This window comes from Rhinatrema bivittatum, chromosome 15, assembly GCF_901001135.1.
Source record: "Rhinatrema bivittatum chromosome 15, aRhiBiv1.1, whole genome shotgun sequence".
Lineage (NCBI taxonomy): Eukaryota > Metazoa > Chordata > Amphibia > Gymnophiona > Rhinatrematidae > Rhinatrema > Rhinatrema bivittatum.
In genome coordinates this window covers 70,949,679-70,969,512 of record NC_042629.1, presented here as the reverse complement: position 1 = coordinate 70,969,512, position 19,834 = coordinate 70,949,679, and the positions used below count along the sequence as shown (strand labels likewise).

The 19,834-nt window shown below is 43.4% G+C and overlaps 1 protein-coding gene and 1 long non-coding RNA gene across 7 annotated transcripts in view; one reads left to right on the top strand and one right to left on the bottom strand.

Moving 5' to 3' along the window:
- Positions 1-19,834, top strand: part of TP73 (tumor protein p73) — a 121,163-nt gene that overhangs the window by 82,619 nt on the left and 18,710 nt on the right. For all 5 annotated transcript variants that reach the window (XM_029577921.1, XM_029577925.1, XM_029577924.1 and 2 more), the window contains exon 5: positions 18,512-18,698. In XM_029577921.1, coding sequence (XP_029433781.1) covers positions 18,512-18,698 — 187 coding nt within the window. The remainder of the gene's footprint in view (positions 1-18,511; positions 18,699-19,834) is intronic.
- The window catches only part of LOC115076449, a 30,014-nt gene continuing 13,433 nt past the window's right edge, over positions 3,254-19,834 (bottom strand). For both annotated transcript variants that reach the window (XR_003852765.1, XR_003852766.1), the window contains exon 3: positions 3,254-5,335. This is a non-coding gene — a long non-coding RNA (uncharacterized LOC115076449). The remainder of the gene's footprint in view (positions 5,336-19,834) is intronic.

Here is a 19,834-nt window from a genome sequence, read left to right as displayed (position 1 = left end):
TTAGTTCCTGTTTCGCAGTAAATATTTTTAAGTCCAATAAGATCCAAGTTTAGTTTCATCGCTGAGCCATGTGCTAAAAGTAGTTCTGTTAACTACAGGAAGATTTTTTTTTTTTTTACTCTTGGCGCTCCCTGAAGGACAAATCAGCAGATGACTGAATGAGCTGATAATGCAGAGCTTCAAACCTACCCAAAGAACGGTAATAAAAAGAATAATTTGGATTTCCCTGTACATACCTATATCAGTCCAGACTCCTGGGTTTATGCGTCCCTGCCAGCAGATGGAGACAGAGAAAGTTTCACTGACACTGCCACATAACCCAGTGGGCCACCTGCCGTCCCTCAGTATTGACCTACCCAAGCCAAGATGCCAGCAACAACTATAAATTTCTAAGCAAGCTTCTAAGCAAACTCCCTCCCCTCCAGCAAGCTGGAAGAAAGTGAAGTTTCCCATAAAGTCAATGGAAAATTTGTTTCCCAAATTTAAATAAGTGATCAGCATTGAAAAACCTTCAACAACTTGCACTGTATAAAAAGCAGCAGTACGAGCGGCAGACTCTCCACCCCCCCCCCCCCCCCCCAGTAAATGGACGGGTCTCTGGACTGATCTGTGGTACTACAGGAACAAAAATTAGCAAGTGAGAGCCAATTTTCCTTTCCCTGTACGTACGCGGATCAGTGCAGACTCCTGGGATGTACCAGAGCTCCCCTTAACTCGGGTGGGACGTGGAGAGTCCCGCTCATAGAACAATCTCACTAAAGCGCATAGAAGCCGGAGCCCCGACATTCGAGCGATAATGCCTAGCAAAAGTCTGCAACGACTTCCCAGCAAATGCCATTTGGAGACACCTGTTGTGACTCAGCCCAGGAAGTTGCCCGAGAACAGTTCAAGTGTGCCCCTAAATTCCCTGACAGCAGGTGCTCTTAGAAATGTAAGTCGACTCAATCGCTTCCTTCAGCCACCACACAATTGTAGCCTTAGACGACTTATTTCCCTTCTTTGTGTAACATCCCAAAATCGAGGGAAGGGGGAAACCTGACATTCCTTCTACCTACTCTTTAATCCGCTCCACAGTACAAAGAGGTGATGCAATCTACGGAAATCATAAATGACCTTTAGATACCTCAATAATGCATGCCTCCAAACTAAGAGCCTAAGCTCCCCTGCGTGAGGCGTAGAGGAATCCAAATTCATATAAACTGGAAGCTCCACTGTCTAACTAAGATGGACACTGAGACTACCTCAGGCAGAACAGAAGGCACCTGCATAAAGATTCCCCCAAATCAAATATCTGTAGGAAAGGATCTCAACACCGTAGCTCTCTTTAGTGGTTCAAAGCGAGCCTCACACAATCCTCTAAGGACTGGATTCAGATTCCAAGACAGACAAATGTTTCACACCTGAGAACAAAAGTTCTTAGCTCCCAGAAGGAACTGTAGAACATCCAAATATGCGGATACCTTTGCACTTTAACCTGGAGACAACCCAATGTCGATACCTGGATTCTCAGAGAGTTAAAGGCCAGTCCCTTGACCAGAACCTTTCTGTAGAAAAGCCAAAATATGTGACACCATAGCCTGAACAGGCCGAGGCTACACTCAGTCAACCGCACACCAGGACTCGAAGATCCTTCAAATTCGCACAATCGTCAAGGATGCAGAAAGTCGCCTAGCCTGCAATAAGGTGGAAATAACCGCTTCAGAATATTCTCTCCATCTCAGTCGTCTCCTCTCAGAAGTGAAGCCACGAGACAGAAGTGAGCCGTCTGACCCAAAAATATTGGGCCCTGCTGGAAAACAGTTGACCAATTTCCAAACCTCATGGGCCCATCTATGGCCATGTTGATCAGATCTGGGAAGCACGGTCGATGTGGCCCCTCTGGAGCTACCAGGATAACGTTGCCTGGATGTTTCTCTATCCACCGTAATCCCTTGTCCACCAATGGTAATAAAAGAAAGAATTTGGATTTCTCTAGCAGTCTTTCATCCAAACTGGATCTAAAAGGGATTTGCAAGTTCATACTTCAGACGCAGACATGCAGCCACCTCTAGAGTGGAAAAATATGTCTGATTTGTGTGTCAGCTTCTGAAGAGAGAATCACTATTACTAATATATACTGTATATATTTACAAGAACATTTCGGTAAACTGAGGCATAGGAGGATTAAGTGACTTGGACTAATCCACTGGCTCCAACCCCAACCAGGACCTGCTGCAACCACTAATCACATCACCTCTGTTAACCTAGGTTTTATATGGAAACAACTGTATAAAATCATCATGTTTGTCTGTCTCCCATTGCAAATATGTACCCCCCATTCATCCAATTTTGTTCACATTTTTGCCACAGATAGTAGCCAAGCTCCTTCCCCCAGCTCCTATTTTCCATCTGTTATCATTGCCTCCCCCCACTTAGAATCTCTTTTTTTTTAATTTCCTATAGGGACAAAGATCAGTTCAGTTCAGTTTGGTTGCAAGCTGAGGCAAATCAGGGCACACTGTGATGTCATCGGGCATTTTGAAAGCTGTCCTGCTACTGGTCAGTAATCATAACTATATGCAAAATTTCTGTATCAATGATCGAAACTAGGAACCAGGAAACATTCACACATCTCCTGGTCTTTACAGCACTCCCGGCTCACTAACCACATTTCCTCTAATTCACTCTGGCCTTTTGGTGACCCGTGCCGATTGCTTAGTTACACTCCTCCCTACAGAAATGCATGCGCTACACACACATTTAGCCCGTTGTACATGTGTGCACTATGTATTCACATGCATAACACAGGGAGTGCAAGCAGAATACCTTAAAAGTGTGCACGCATGCACACACACACTCTTCCAGCAAAACACTCTGCACCCATCATGTCTATTGCAAGCATTCAGGAAACACCTTTGTGGAAGGGAGATGACAACATTTTGATAATTGGCGGGGTGGTCATTTTATTTATTAGTTGGATTTATTACCTGCCTTTTTGCATAAGAAATGCACCCAAGGCGGGGTAACTCATCTAACGTATTTATTTATTTTTCTTTAAAACATTTTTAACCCACTCTTCCTATGTTCAGGGCGGGCTACAATATAACATTCATAGTTAATAAAACAAGGAATCAAAAAATTACAAACAATAATTATAAAACGTACATCACATAGTACAAAATCTTAAAACATAATATCAATCTTTAAACTTAATATTTCAAACTGTATAGTTTTAATTATATTTCTAAACAGGATATTTTAAATTTCACCTTGAAAGCATTCTTATCTTTGTTTGTATTTACTAGGCAGAAAGTCATGAAAGACTTTTTGTATTCTGCCTCATTGGTTTGGTGATAGCGATCATCTATAAACTACAAGATAACCTACATTGTAAGTGCAAGGGAATTTTACCTTTAATTGTTTTAGCTATTGTAGTGTTTATATAAGATGGATGTCAGGCCAACTAAGTGCGGAGTCACATGCGGAATCACACCAATCCACAGGCCTTACACTTAATTTTCAAAAGGGAAACCATGCACATAGTTTTCACCAAAGGGTGGCTTAGTGCATGCCCGGCAGAACTTCAGATGTCCTTGTGGGATGCAGCAAAACTCTGTCTCCCCCTTTTCACATTTACAACTTCCGCACAGCTTAAAAAACGCTCCCCACATTGTCCTGTGGGCTCCCCGACACACCAGCAGTGCCAGCGACCGCGGTACCAGCCACCGTGGGGAATATCATCTCTGCCGTTCTTGCTAATGTGAAGGGCAGTCCTCGGAGTACAGAAGTAACCCCCAGGATAATGTGCTGAGGGGAGGGATGGCATTATAGGTGCCTCTCGAAGGGCTGTTATAACATCAGCCATAAGACACCGCCAGCAACTCATTCCATGCTGGCCTAAAAGGAACATTTTCCACTTAATACAGTGATTTTTTACGGCAAGTAATGGCACTTTTTTGAAACATGTGCCCATCCTACATATTTATATTTACATGGCACGTTTTCATTTAAAAGCTATTTGCTGCTCTTGTGGGCAACATTCCAGCCTTGCTGGCTTTTTGAGCTTCCTGGTTGAAATGCTCCCTTTTATGCTAGATTTTTTTTTCTTTCCTTATGTTTGACTTTAATTGTGGGGGGGTCCATCACCCCAGAGGTGGCTGCAGGTTCCAAGTCGCTGTTGCACTACAATGTAGATTGGATGAAAAGCACCAGGTAATTCCCCAGACTCGGATCATCATAAGAGTAAATTCAGGTGATGACGACTTTCCGAGGCAGTTTATTGCCGTGCTCGGCTTTTCTAGGGCTGGAGGTGTGCAGCATAGAGATTTCCGGGTTGTGGTTTGGAGCCTGGCAGAGGAACATGCTGGCATCTGTTTGCTCGTGTTTAGCCTTTCGCCTGCCAGCGACCTCATAATCTCCAGAGCCACACGGTTTCAAAAATATTTTTTCTGGGCTGATTTCCCCCGAAAAAAAGGGGTTAAATCGTGGGAAGCTCACCCAGCTAGAGGCGATGGTGTGAAATGTTTCCATGGACTGTTCTCGGCCTTGGGTATCTTTGATTACTGAGCTCAGTACAAAACCCCAGTGACTCCCCTCCAGTGCAGTGACGGATGAGGTTTATGCCAAAGAAATGGGACAGTAAGAGACGGATCAGTAAATGGCAGTAAGAAAGTCAAAGAAAATGCATGTTCTTCATTTTTTTTAACTATTAAAAATGACCCTTTTTTAAAACATATTTCAAAATAACTTGCATTTTTCTGCTCCAGTGGCATGTGAACGCATAGGGCTGTTTCCTCCATGGTAAGTCACTGCCTTCATCATGGCCTCCATGCACCAGCATGTCCATTCCTTCTGAGAAGACGACATTGCACCAGGCTGGCTGCACTCATCCCAAGACCACTGCATTTTAACCTCAATCTGCTAAACAAATGGCTGCCATTTAGGTTTGCCTCATCCAGTTCAAATCCTGGTTTGTGATGTGATGGAAAACAACAAGCATGAACACTAGACACAATGAACTCCCGTCATCTTTTATCTCTCATTCATTGTATTCCTGTTCTTAGAGGACAATCATTTGAGAAGTCTGCAGAACAATTAAAAAAAAACACTCGCTTAGGGTCAGCCTGGTGGCAGTGCTATGAGCTGCCATGCAGAGGACCCAAGTTTAATTCATGGTTCAGGTCTTCTGCGCCGAAGCAGCATTCACGGCCCCTGAGAGGGAGGGCCCTGGCCATTATTCAACCATGACACTTAGTGGCCAGATGTAGGGCCCACGATTGCAGGTGTGTGTGGGCCTGAAGAATGTCCTCTCGCTGACTGGGCCCAGTGAAGCGGCTCTTTTTATAGAACACGAGACCTGTAAGAGAGAGAATGTTTTATAGAACACGAGACCTGTAAGAGAATACGAGACCTGTAAGAGAGAGAGAATAAAAAAAAGTCCCCATACACTTCTGAAGGAAAGCTCATGGTGCCTGGTCCGATTGAGCTGGAAGTCCACAGAGGACAAGAAGAAACTGTTGAGCCAAATGCAATAAAAACAAGCTCCACTTAAGACTTTGCCTGCTCTGTAAGTTCTGTCTACCTTAGCTGTTAAAAGCATGAACACAACCTCAAAGTCGAAATCTTGCATCCATGCTCCTGTTTTATTCTTATTTCAGAACACAGAGCAATGTTTCTTTCTCTCTCTCGTTACTCTTATCTCTTCTCCCTTTCTTTCTCAATTCTTTGATAGCTTTTACTCTCCTCCTTTCGCTCCGTCCTAGTTTCTTTCGTCTCTCTCTCTCTATCAGCTTCTCTTGTCTTTCTCTGCTTTTGGAATGGATCTGTTCATGCAGTCTACCTTTGTCTGATGTATTGGTGCATGAATGCAGGCAAGCATGCATCTGTATGTTCTTGGGGATAGGAAACCCAAATTCAAATAAAAAATTAAGAGTAATCTTCATTTTATGAACTTCCAGCTCCATGAGTAAAGATATAAGGAGAAGTGGTTCCAAGTTACTATTACAAAAATGCAATGTCGTCCACACATCTTCCAGGATCTGTTGTAACAGATTCACCCAAGCCAGTTAACGGTATTTGCGGTTTGCAAGACACTGCATGCCCCAGTAAAATGGACAGACACGTTATTATCACTTCTGTACTGTTTGCCTGTCTAAACCTGTCCTGGGACACAAGCAGACATCTGCCTGGTAGGGAGTGCAAGAAAATTAAAAGCCTGAGGCAGCACTTTTCCCACTCCCTCGTGCCAGCCTGGTGGCTTTAGCGGGATCCATTGATTGCAGTCCTGGGCAAGTCTTGTGCAGGCCTTTTGTACAGCCTGGAATGCAGGGAGCGAGGGGGAGGCTGGGTGGGCAAGAAATAATTGTTTGGGCAAATCATTTCCTTAAAAAAAAGAAAAACAGAAGGGAAGAACTTGGAACTGCATAATCCCAAAACAGGCAAGCCCAGACTCTTCTTCGCCAACAGCTGAAGATCACTGCAGTTTTATCAGTTGGGAATCTGCTGGAACACATCAGCTAGCGGTTCTTAAAAGAACGGCTATTTTTATCTCTTTTTTTTTTTTTTTTTTTTTTTAGAGAGGCCTTTTAAAAGAGAGTTTTAGGTAAAATATTTGCTTTTAAAATTCTACTAAAATTAAGGTCAATGAGGCGAGCACTTCCTAGGATGCCCCTTTAGAAAGAGCTGGGTCAGATTTTAATAAATCTCAGCAGCGATGCGGCTGTAAATCGTTAGCCTTTGGCTGGGCACTGTACTCTGCGCTTTGGTGGTAGAAAACTGGTGGGCGAGTCCACTGAAAGCAGCGGAGCCACCAAGGCCACTCGCGGCTTTCCACAGGAGCCGGACGCTCTCTCTGCTATCCATCCTGAAGGACAACGTAGAGCTATGAATTATCGTTTGTGTTTATTTTAGCACTTCCTGCATCTTACAAATATGTAAACATAATAAGATTCCAATTAAACCCGGGAAAGACTCTAGAGATGTTGTGATAGTCAGTCTATTGTATGTTTAGCACGCCAAAAAATTGCAGATCCCACTTTGTGCTAATTAAAACATTGCTGTCATGTTCCTAATGGTATATTGTAAAAGGTAATGTGTTGGCCAGTTGACTGGGATTCTCCAAAATTTGCTGCAGAGCTAATATTGAGTATTGCTTTTAGTAGTAAGTATTTTGTTTATGAATACACCTACTGTAGAGTAAAGTGAGTATTGGTTATGTAGGTTGATCTGTAGTAGAGCATTGAAGGAAGAGGAGACCAAAGCCCAGTTGATTCTACTTCAAGGGATCTCAGCTCTGGTCACTGAGGACCATATATGCAAATAACCTAGGCTCTGATCAGTTTTCAGCCCACAAGGAGCCAATTTGGGAGCCTTGAGGCTAAGCGAAGTTTGTAATAGAGACAGGGCAGCCCATTCGTAGAGCGTGGACCAGGCCTGAGTCACGCGCATGAAGAACTGTGCTTATAGCTTATTGGCGCAGTTTCCTCTTCAGCTGTTCAAGTGAAGGGAATTATGTTCATTATAAAATGGGTTTTAAGTACAGATGGGAAGACCAGTTTGGATTAGATTCACATCTTTTTCTTGCTGGGCGAAGGGATGTTTCTTAGCTCAGGTAATCCAAGCTCCTTTCTGCCCCTGCCAGCAAAAACTGAACTTAGATTCAAGTCTGCTGGTCCCAGCCTGCAAATGCTCAGGGTGAAAAGGTCTTGACGCTGGTTCCCAGTTATTGGCATGGAGGGAGAGGGAAGAGACAGGGGCTTCACTCGTCGACCTCTGCCCCCCCATGCACCCCCAATTTCTGGCTGACTGCCGGACGGATATTTTCAGCCATCTTATGTGCGAAGAAGTGAACAAGCTCACATAACCAGTCTGGAGGGAGGAAGAGAGAGGGATGGAGCCAGGAGAGTGCAGAGATTACAAACCAGAGTGAGAATGAAGAAAATATAATACAGTCCTTTATAAGCCATAAAGGTGTTACATTTTCTGTAATGTTGTACTTTTACAGCTGGAGAATTGAGAAATACACTAGTGTGAGTTAGTTGAACCGTTCACCGGTGTTAGATTAGACACCTGGGAATGTGTCACTTCTTTTACAGTTCTCGAGTCTCCCCTCTCTCATCCCATCACTTTTTCCCTTCTAACCTTCCTCTGCTAAGGAACTGTCCTGCCCTGTATGCATCAAGCATGGATTGTGCTCTACATTCTGTATGGGAAATGGCAATCATTACTGCCCCATTTGAATAGAACTAAGGGAGTGGTCTAGATAGAATGAACTGAATTGTTGATTGGAAGTGACTGGATAGATCCAAACTGATACGTAAGCAGGAGCCGGCAGACGCAAAGCTTCGTTGAGGCAGCCCTATTCCTGTAGTGTATTTTACCAGTCGCACATACCTGGGACAGCTCCTTTTGGAGGATTTCCAGGGTTTCTAGTAACATACGGAAGAAGTGTCAGCCTTTGCAGTGCACACTGTCCTGCTTCTCTGCATACCAAGTGAGCAGCTTTCTAACACTGCAAAGTCGTTTCCTTTTTATAGAACACGAGACCTGTGCATTCTGCCCATCCTCATTTCCTCCTTATTTTACATGACAAGTTGATTTTCCATTATCTGTTAGCAGAAAATCACCAGGCAGGGGAGAGTTCTGAATTGAAGTGTTTGAAGGTACAACAGTTAGAGTTTGCTTCCAGGTTTTGTTAAATTACAGCAGAATATCAACATATGTAATCTTGATACCCACTTGGTTTGTATCTTACTAGCACTGTATTTTCTCTCTCTTGGTTTGGAGTTGTTCCATAATCTCGGTGGTGCGTCCTTTGGTTGGACGAGCTCCATAAGCACAGTAATAGACCCTTTGGGTTGGAGCTGCTCTAGAAGCCAGCAGTAGGGCCCTTGGATTACAGCAGACTCATAAGCTCTTATCACTGAATGTATGGGGGTGTGCTACTGAGACCATACCCACCCAAAGGCTCTCTTGGTATCTGCAGCAGCTCTGTTACTGAGTTTATAGAACAACAGCAGCCCATCCTTTCTGCTGGAACAGTCCCATAAACTCAAATAGAAACCCAGCTAGAGAGCCCTTGGATTGAACTGAATGAGAAAACCTGAACTTTGGAACCCAAAATAATACTGTTAGTTCCCGTATTAAAAAATAGTCTAACATTTTCATGATGTGTGGAAGGTGTGCAACACAGAGGCACATTATCTGAGATTAAAACAGTACTATTACCATAATATATCATGCATTGTAATATAATACAGCACCGCTACATTAAAAAAAAATAACAAACAAGAAACACCTCTTGCATGGAAGGCTCCAGGGAAATTAAATCTCCATAAGCGACAGCCATCCTTGTGTTAATCACTTTTAAGTGGTTTTAAATATGTCTGATTCATTCCTAGCATATCTCAGGCTCAAGTAAACTCAGCGAATCCTCCACAGTAATTAGACCTAACAGTACTGGAAGCTCCACTTCTTGCCTCTCTCATGTTCTCACAGGTCTTCTGGCAGCACCAAACTCGCCTTGCAATGGTGAGGCCTTAAGAAGGAGTAGAACAGCTGGAGGCAGCATCTGCATTAATATCATTTGTAGCCTAAAGGGATTGTGCACCCTCCAGTCCTGCTGCTAAAGCATCGCATGACTATTCTTTTCCGAGGTGCTGAAGGCCATGACCCCGCTTGCCTTTCAACGAGAGCCCAGTAAGGACACTGCAGGGTAATCATGTCAAGCCAATGATTCATATTTAAACATAAAGCAAACATGTGAAGTAAAGTACTGCACGTTAGAATAACAGATGACTCTGTTGATTTGTGGCTCGTGTTCAGCGAGGAGGAACCTGGAGAGGCCCGGGTTTTAATTCCACCTTCACCACTAATTGGGAGTTTATATGCAATGGATTTCACATTTCTATCACAAACTTAACTGGTTGACACTTCAGGACTAAAATGTGGTCATTTTGTATTTATTTGTGTAACGCAGTGACTGGTAAACATCACATTCAGAAGGTTTTGCTGTGATGTAAACCTCTCCCGTGCTTCCTGAGAATGCTGTTGGCATCATGGAGAGTGGCCTACACTAGGCAGCAGGACGAGTACAGAAAAGGGAGCACGTGAACCTCCCAAGAGATGTTATTGTTCAATGGTCTTTGAAGATGATCCTGGAGCTGTTAAGACTTGATAAGGTTATCGGCAGAGACTTGCCTGCGTGGAGCTGCAGGTTTTCTCCCCCTCCAGGCAATCGTTTTGCTGTTTGGTAGAGATTTATCCGTGTCATAACATGGCATAATGAGAGAATTTGTTACCTAAGAACCTACTATAATACCACTTTACTCTTCCAGAGAATTTTTTTACTTCCAGGGGCATGTTCAGGACTGCCCGGGAATGTCTACATGAAAGGGTCCTTTGACAGAGACTGTCAGTGCGTTAACACCTGGCCAGGAAAATAAAATCCCCAAATAACCACCCCCGATATGCCATACCTCCCGGTATCAGTACTGAAGAGGGGGGAATCCTAAACGATTATCAAACGTGCTTTGCATAGGGACGACAGTTCTGCTTCTCTCTGCGATCGTGGTATTCTAACTGTAAAAACTAGATGTGATAAATGTAAATAAAATGAGATAACCTGAAACGACTCATTTTCATGTCAAGCACACAACCATTACAGCAGTTTCTCTTACTGTTATTTCAAGAACTGTCCTATTGACCTCAAAATCTTCTCTCGACTAAAGAATGACTAATTGCTATATAAACTACCCAATACAGTTTAGGGATAAAGGATAAAACAGGTGGAAGCGGAAAGGAAGGATCTCAAATGGGCAGACCGGATGGACCCATCAGTCTCTACCTGCCAGCATGCACTGCGTTACTGGCACGTGTTTTAAGAGCTGCATTACACTTTTTAAGATAATTAGTGTGTGATCAGCTACTGAGGTTAAAGAAACTCCAGGAAACAGATAAGATATTTCGCTCCTTGTGGGGTATGGATGCATTGATCCTGTGCAAGTCCCAGTACCGGAAGCTATACAGAATGCACCGACATTTGCAAAACTTTGTGACGTGTCAGATGAGACCTCTGCCAGTCTATCTAGTCCATAATATATGCAAGCACGTATGACTCCCCAAGACAGAATAGGTTGGCTTTGTTTCATTACCTCAGGCGTTCTGGATCCCTCACCGCTTGCTAAGAAGCTGGGCACCTTCTACTTTCACAGTGGCTAAGAAGACATTGGCAGGGCTCCTGTGGGAACAGTGGGGGCTCAGAGAGGCTATGTTTAAAAACAGGATGTACTGGAGGGGTCTCTGGTGAAATTGTTTTATGGAAACAGAAAAGGAGCCCTTTGATAAGAAGCTGATAGCGCCTCACTGGTTACAATGCATCTCCCAAGAACATGTCTAGTGCCAGGCAGGGTCAGGTGCCTTACTTTCTCTTCCGGGATATTCTAATGCTTTCTTTATAAACTCCAAAACGATCATACAAGCAAACACTTGCACGGAACATGCAATTACTCAGAAAAGCAAGGAGAGTGTACAGGAAAAAAGGAAAATTCATCCAAGATGACCAGATCACCCATAATAAGCCAGATTATAACCCACATGACCTATCCCAGCAAGATCCAGAAGGCCCAGAATCAATAACGGGTTCAAAGAAAGAAAACTTATGCGAGGAGAAAATAACCAAACATGTGCAAGGAAACTGAAGGAAAAAACGAGCACCCAAAGTTACAGTCTCCTGTGCAGGCAGGAAAGAGCCCCTTGAAAAAGCTGTGAAAGGATGCGCCACCAATTTAATTATAAAGGGCTTGCAAGGATGTGTAACTCTGATCGCAGTGCCAGTCTGTTATAGCTAATAAAGGACGCGAGGAGACCCCTCCATGCATTCACATCATGTAAACCATTCTCCCTCTTTAGCTTACAGTGCACCCATAACAGGAGCTTTTTTTACATAAGGTTCACTTGTTTCTAATTTGAAGTAAACAGTCGTGAAGGATGAATGTAGGCGCTGGAGAATCCCGGCATTTTTCTAGAACGGACGTTTGCATCTTTCAGTGACATCTAGGCACTCACTACATCAGGTCCTGAATCTCACTAGTGCTTAGAAATTTGCTTTGCAGTAGTGTTACGTATGTTCCAAACTATTGCACTTCACTCTTGTTGCAATGAGTTACTAGGACCTTTATAAATAACTGATCTGCTGCATAGGACGGGATTTACAGAGATATTGTCTTCCACAAAGACCGTTACAATAATGTTTAGTGCATCTGACAGGCCTGTGTTGTATAGACACACTAACAACATTCAGCGTGTCTTGTCACACAGCCCCATGCTGTTGCGTAGTGGATTAGACGCATAGCCCCACTGGTAAATCTGTATAGCATGTTGGTTGCTCAGAAATGCTGAAGAAAGCTGTGTAATGGAGTAAAGCTCTGCACGTACTTCTATGAGCTGGGTTTTCAAGCACCAGGTACCCACCTAAAGCGTGCACGTGTATCGGGTTGTGACACAGCATAACGCAACCCATTTCAAAACGTGTGTCCTGTTGGCATGCTGCTTGCATGCAGAATTGGAGAAAATAGATCTCTTTTTTTTATGTAGCCAATCGTATGCATGTTGTGAACCATCTCTATATGGGTTTTAGGCAATCAGTGCATTCAGCCGACCTACACACGTCGGCCCTCTTTCTATGCACATGAATCCTGACAAGGCCTGAAGACTTAGCACATGTGTATAGTGTATCACTTGTATACACATATTTGTAAAATATCTAACCTTGCTAAGGAGCCAATGACTAATGTGTTTGTGCATGGAAAAAAAATGTTCATTTTGTTTCATTTTCTATGTATTTCTAATTTTTTTAAATGTAATTTCTGTCATTTTTAGCACACGCTAAATCGTATTAGCATGTGCTAAATGGTTTTAATGCATGCTAAATAATTCTAGCACACACTAAATGCATTTAGCGTGCAAACAGAAACAAAACGTTACGTTTCTTTATCTGTGTTGTGTCAGCTGGGAAACAACACAAAATAAAAACGATACATGACAGCTCTTCCCTAATGGCTAGCATTCCTCTTTACTGGCACTCATAAAGGTATGAAATCCAAGATGTTTCATGTATGCCTGCAACAGTAGGTCTTTATTCTCCCCGATGAGTACTTAGAAATGGTATGAGGAGAAATACCATACAGCAATATCAAGCCCAATTAAAATACACCTTGACTACTATATTGACTTCATGCGCCAACAATGAAAAAAAAGCCCCTTAGACTGGCACAGTACAACGAAAATACTTGTGTTACAAAGAGTAATTAATAATGTACTTTTCCATAAGCAATCATTTCATTCTGTCGCTTCAGGCTGTATAGCTGCTTAAGTTAAAGTGGAAATCATTGGGTGGATTTAAAGAGTTTGCAGAAAATATTTTGGATTTGGAGTCCCTTTTTTCTTTCTTTATATTTATTTATTTTTTATTTATTTAGAGTTTTTATATACCGGCAATCATGAAAACATATCTTGCTGGTTTACATCGAACAGGAGTGCATTATATACAAAAACTAGAACTGTGGTGTCCGAAGGTACAGTTACATTTAACAAGGGTAGCCGAACTAGGAGAAGGAAGAAGAGAGGAGAGAAAAGAGATGGTTAAACAATATACAATTTAAATATAGTATACAAAATAAATGTTATATTCCACTGCGCTTCATCTACTTTACAATGTATATCGCAACAAGGAAAGCTTTGGGATATTCATATTCCGCTTTTTGCACTTTTTCAGAGCTTCAAAGTGGATTACATTCAGGTACTGTAGGTATTTCCCTATCCCCAGAGGGCTTACACCTGAGGCAATGGAGGGTAAAGTGACTTGCCCAAGGTCACAAGGAGCGACAGCAGGACTTGAACCCTGGTCTCCTGGTTCATAGCCACTGCTCTAACCACTAGGCTACTCCTCCACTCCTAGTATGAGAGTGTACTCAGAATGTTTTTTCAGCAGTAAATGATGCCATTGGTTGGCGACTGCATAGAGTTAACGTACAAGGTAAGTTTGCTAAAAGCTTCCCAGAGGCCTTTTCCCATTAGGGTGCACCCATTGTGTTCCACGTCCCACGCTGTAAGTGGCAAATGGTTGCACATCAGTATATGAAGAGATATGGAGGCTTTCATTCTTCTATGAGCCTTCATTTTCTCCACGCTCGGCAGTTGGTATGCAGTGATGCAACAGACTGTCTCTGGTCAATTAGATGTGATTGATATCCTATCTACTTAAGTTTACTTTCACCCTGTTGAATGACATCAGAAAAGCTCTCAGCATTTACAAATATATCAAACTAACAGCAAGGGTTAATTTAGCATCCTTTAAGTCGAATGCAATTCATATATGTCAAGTTAATTACAGATAATGGCTGAGAAAGGTTTTCTTTTCATGGTTGGTTAAAAATAGGATAGATTTCCAAAAGTAACTTATGGCTTTGTCACTCTGAGTCACAGAAACTCCTCCTCACTCCCTGCACATGTATTCAAACTCTTTTATAGCAATAGGTCACCTTAGCTGACCACTTTAAAATCAGTAGAGATTCCTCAACACAAAGTATAAAAAAAGAGACGAGAGTTCAAGCAGAGAGGATCTTTAGAAAGAAGGGAAAAGAGTGCTTAGGGATCAATTCTGGGCTTTGACATTCCACTAGGAAGCAAATCGGGCCAACATGATGGGCCTTGATGTGAGTCCATAGCGCAGTCAAGGAGGGCTGATTTCTCCTCCTTGTTTTGATTCCTTTCCCTGCTGCTGACTCCTCCGTAGCTGTAAGTATCCAATGGTCAAGGAGCAGCTTTCTGAATGCAGAAAGCACTGTGGCCCAGTAACCCTTTCTGAAAATAATATTTTAATGGCATGCATCCATAACATTACTGAACAGCAACTATCCACCCTGCTAGCTATTTTTCTTATGTAGACTTTTAAAGAGTGGAGATTTAAATAAATTGGAGCCTGTTCAGTTCTAGAAATCAAATCCACAAGGTTCGTAAGATCCTCTTAAGGCAACACCATTTCGTTATCTCTTTGCGTCTTAATAACTCCACTTAAACCTCTTTTTTATCTTGTTTGTGGATCTTAACTAAGCTCCACAGAGCAGGGACCATCTTTTATATGTGTCTGTACAGCACTGTGTACATCCGCCATCTATATCATTAATAGTAGTAGTAGTAGTAGTAGTAGTAGCAGCAACTATTGGTGGAACTTGAGCTAGCAAGTCATTCAGAAGTAGAAAAAAAAATAAAATAGTAGACTATCTTGCAGGAATTTCCTTTTATGGTTGGCATTGTTCATTGGAGGGAGCTTTTCATGTTTTGATTGTCAGCCCCAGTCCAATGTAGCTTGACTTGTCCAAGCACATCCATGTCAAGTGCTTACCGGCGCATGCAGACTCATTTAGCTTCAGGTGAATTGTTGGGATCCTTTAAGAGTTAGAATGCCTGTTCCAACATGTTGGAGATATTGTCCAAAAATCTTACCACTACCTTGCTTCCTCCTCCCAAAAAATACCCTTACCTTATACATGGCACAGTAAACAGGGAGGTTATTAATCAATTGCTTAGCTAAAGTATTCTTGCTGAGAGGAGGAATAGACTCCGTGCATTAAAAATCTGATGAAACTAGGAAGTCAGCTCAGGTAAAGTTGGGTCAAGTATGTGCCCTTTTGGGTCTGATGTACTAAATTTAAAATGGGAGAGACAACTTGAGTGCAGCCAGCCCTCTCTCTCAAATTATTTGGTACATAATCGCATTTTAAAAGGCATTTTCTTCAGCACCTCATGGTAATATAGGGGGATCATGTGTGATCCTCTTTCTAATGCTGATAAGCTCCAATATCCTGTAGAATGGAGGCTTAAATATCAAGAGTTTAATGTATCCATAATGTCTGGGGTTTATTTGAGAGGTTAAGGGGCTACCTGAAATTTGAAAGAAAAAGGATTCCCTTTTTACCACGGAAAACGTATTGCATCCACGTCAAGCAGCACAGAAATGTCCTTGTTGTGTCCTCCCTTCGCCCTACTTGCTACTCTCCAAAATAAGTGACCAGTGGAGTCCAGCTGTTCGGTAGGTTTGACTGGATCTATCACTGAACCCTTCATCAAGACTCAGAGGCAGGCAGGTGAGGATGTCACCTGTGCACTTTCATCTTATCTAGCTTCTGTACTCGGGGGTGGAGGTGTTTGTAGGTGCACTATTCAGAGAGAGAGAAAGAAAGAAGAAAGAAAGAGTCCTAGCTTAACCCGTCTGCTGTTACCTCCAAAGGCTCTGCCCTTCCCAGGCAGACCCTAACATTCATTCAGCCTTAGATATTAGCCCTCAGGTCTGGAGGATGAACTGCTGGTGGGAATGGTATTATCACTACCCTGCAGAGAAGCTTACCTGGGTTTACTACAATCATCTTTTGTCTTTCTGGACACGGTACCCAGATCGAGTCAGATTTCAGCAGTGGCTGCCCTCTTCCTCTATAAATGGTGTGGCTGTATTGGAAAAGGTCTGCTTTACAAGAAGTCCCAATGCACACAGTGTTTGCTATCGTAAGGGAAGCCTTGGCTGGAGGACGATAATGGGGTTTGTCTGGGGATTTCTCCCCCCAAAGTAGAGCTTATAGAGAGGGCACACAAAGAGGATTTCTCAGGGCATCACAAGGAGAGGAGCAAGGAGTGAACAAGACAGGAATGAGGTAGGATCCTGCACAGATTGTGTACATTAGAGACCTGCATGCCATGTTCAACTTGGGTCACTGCTAAGGGGTCTTGAGGTGGTGGAGGGGAGAGAGGACAGAAGATCGAATGTCGCCTTAGTAGCAATATCTGCCGGCTGACTGAAGGATGGTAACGGTTAGTTGTGCTGTAGAAAATATTAATAGTTCTGGTAGGACTCTGGATGAAGTCCAGACCGCTCTCTTTGCCCACTGATGTCTGTGGCTGAATTAAAGCCGGGACATTTTGGATGCCGATTCTGCTCTGCTGCACTTCACCTTCAAGTCTCTATCCCCTATCACTGTTGCTTCCACCTCTGTTTTTCACTGCTGCAGCTGGCAGCACAGATATGGGACAAAGTGACAGCTGAGGGGGAGGGGGAGGGATCAGCTGGCAGCACGAGAAGTGGAAAAGACATGGTAAATGCAAAAAAAGCAAATAGTTACGTCTTTTTTTTTCAATTACAAACTATTTGCCAAGTGTGTCCAACTATCTTCTACGTATCCTGAACACCCACTCGATCTTGATTTTTTGGTCTCCAGATTACCTGCTTGTCTTCTCCAGAGCCTTATCATCTAGACCAGGAGTGAGCTAACACAATTGGTCAGTTTTTGGTCAACTTACCATTAGCATCATTATTTGGCTGTTTAGACAGGTAGGAGGGAAGGGTGGGGAGTGGAGAGGGAGGCAGTCATCCATTTGAGCTCCACACACAGATGATCTGCTGGGACCGATTCTCAACTAAGGGTACAGCCATAGTAACATAGCAGACGACAGCTGATAAGGACTAACTGGCCTACCCAGACTGCCCATTTGGCTTTCTTGCTGGTTCTCTACCACTTAGCCTGAACTGTGCAAATGGTGCGTTCCTTACTCCATTTCTCTCATTCATTTCAGCAGTGCCTGCGTTTCTGACGAATGGATAGAGGGTGTACAGAAACGAATGCTATGCGCGTATGTACTCGGCGCAAACACACGCACACCCCCCATTCGTTTCTGCGTGCCCACTATCCGGTCGCCAGATACGTGCGCACTGCTGGAGTGAATCAAACGAATGGAGCCACGAATGCACATCCCGACTGGATATCTGGAGAGATTTGGCCAGCGGTCAATTTATCTCACATTGCTAGAAAGACATTTGAGTAGGCTGCGGGCTGCAGAGGGAGAGGGAGAAGTGAGGCTTGGCAACTTTTCCTCCTCCACCTCCAGTGTTGTAGAACAGAGGCAGCATATTTATATTTTTACTGAAATACTACCTGAACTTCTTGGTAATGCTTCCTTTTTAAAAGCTTTTTTCCCCTGGTTTTCACAAAAAACTGAGCCACGTCCAAGCAGATGATACAGAAACTCTCACAAGAATCTGAAATTCTGCTAAAATTTGGGTTGCATTAATTGTTCCACTGTAAATATTATTTTGTGGCCTGACAGTTTCCTTTTGCAGGTCAGCTCAGATACAGCCTCTGCTGGACTACAATGCCATGAACCTTCATTCACAACTACCTGGGGGGGGGGGGTTCTCCCACCTTTATCATCACCTCCCCCCCCCCCCAAATTCTTTTAGTCCAGTCATTGCAGTGACAGCTCTCGGGTCCTAAATCCAACCACTAGGGGTCACTGTTGCACAATGAATATGACTCCCTTCCCCATTCCAGGGACTGAAAATGCTGACTTCCATGGTATCTCCAGCCTCAACCCACCCAAAAAAGTGGAAAATCCAAGCTGAACCAAGGCTCCTCCACACGGCAGCACAGAGCACCCGGCTGACCCAAGCATCGTTTTCCTTTGACTGAGATTGTCTGTTCTCGTTTAGTATTCGCCGCTGCTGAAGAAGCTGTACTGTCAGATCGCAAAGACATGCCCCATTCAGATCAAAGTATCCACGCCGCCTCCTCCGGGCACCGGCATCCGGGCTATGCCAGTCTACAAGAAAGCGGAGCACGTGACTGAAGTGGTGAAACGGTGCCCAAACCACGAGCTGGGGCGGGACTTCAATGATGGTAAGGAAAAAAAAAAAAGAGGTGTTGGTTCTGAAGTGGGCACCGCATAGACCCCACTACTCACAGGGCGACGAGCTGACTCAGATCCAGTCCCGGTTTTACCACACCGCTTTTATTTAAAGGAATCCAGGTAGGCGGCGGCTCGATACGAGCCTAGCCGGCTGCTCACTGTGCGATGTCTCCCTCAACAGCGACAACTCCCCGACGCATTGAGGAGTCCTCTCTCCTCCCTCTGTATTGTTTTGTTTAAATTTATCAGTCACCCGGCTTCCTAAAAACCCTGAGTGACTTACAAAATAAAAGCACGCACTTTCAATCGCTGGCCCTCATCTCTGAAACGCTCTGCCTGATGCCCTCAAAAGACATTTAAAGACCTGTCTATTGTAAAAGGCATGTGACATAGATCCAAAATAGCGAGAATTTCCTCCTGGCATCTTACAGCGCTAGGCCCCTCATGAATATCAGATCCCTCTTTATAAATACAATAGATTGCAGAGTAAGAAGCAACCAGTGTGAGTTATTTTATATTGTTATGTAATGTTTAATATTATATGTTATTTTATACTGTGATTGTGATCTGCCCCAAACAATTCTTTTGGAGAGTATGGTATATAAATAAATAAGAAAACAAAACAGAAAGCATACAACAGAGGTAGCCCCTGCAGCTCTCTCTCATGAATATTCATTGGGGGATATCCTGAAATACCAGACTGGCTAGGGAGCCACTGCCAAGTAATCCGACCGGCCAGAGAGTTTCAAACCATTCCCCGAGAGATCCTAGGTGATAAGAACTGCTGCAACTATCTCTAGTCTTAAGACAAGCAGCTTCAGCAGGTAGAAAACAGATTGGGTTTATGGTGGCCAACTTCCTCCATGTCACCTGAAAAGGCCAGTCCTGGTTTTATTCTTTGCCAGCCACGGATGCGTAGTTCCTGCTTTTTTTTTTTTTTTTTTTAAGAAATTGGAATGACAAGTCCATGGATGCTCTGGGGTAACACCAGGCCTGGCCTTAGCAATAATGAAAATGGACCCAGCGTGCTTTTTTGGTTTCAGACAAAGATAAGAGACCAGATCTTACAAAAGAACTGACAATGGGTTAACATATCAAAGTCAGCACTAGCACTATCATAGACCCT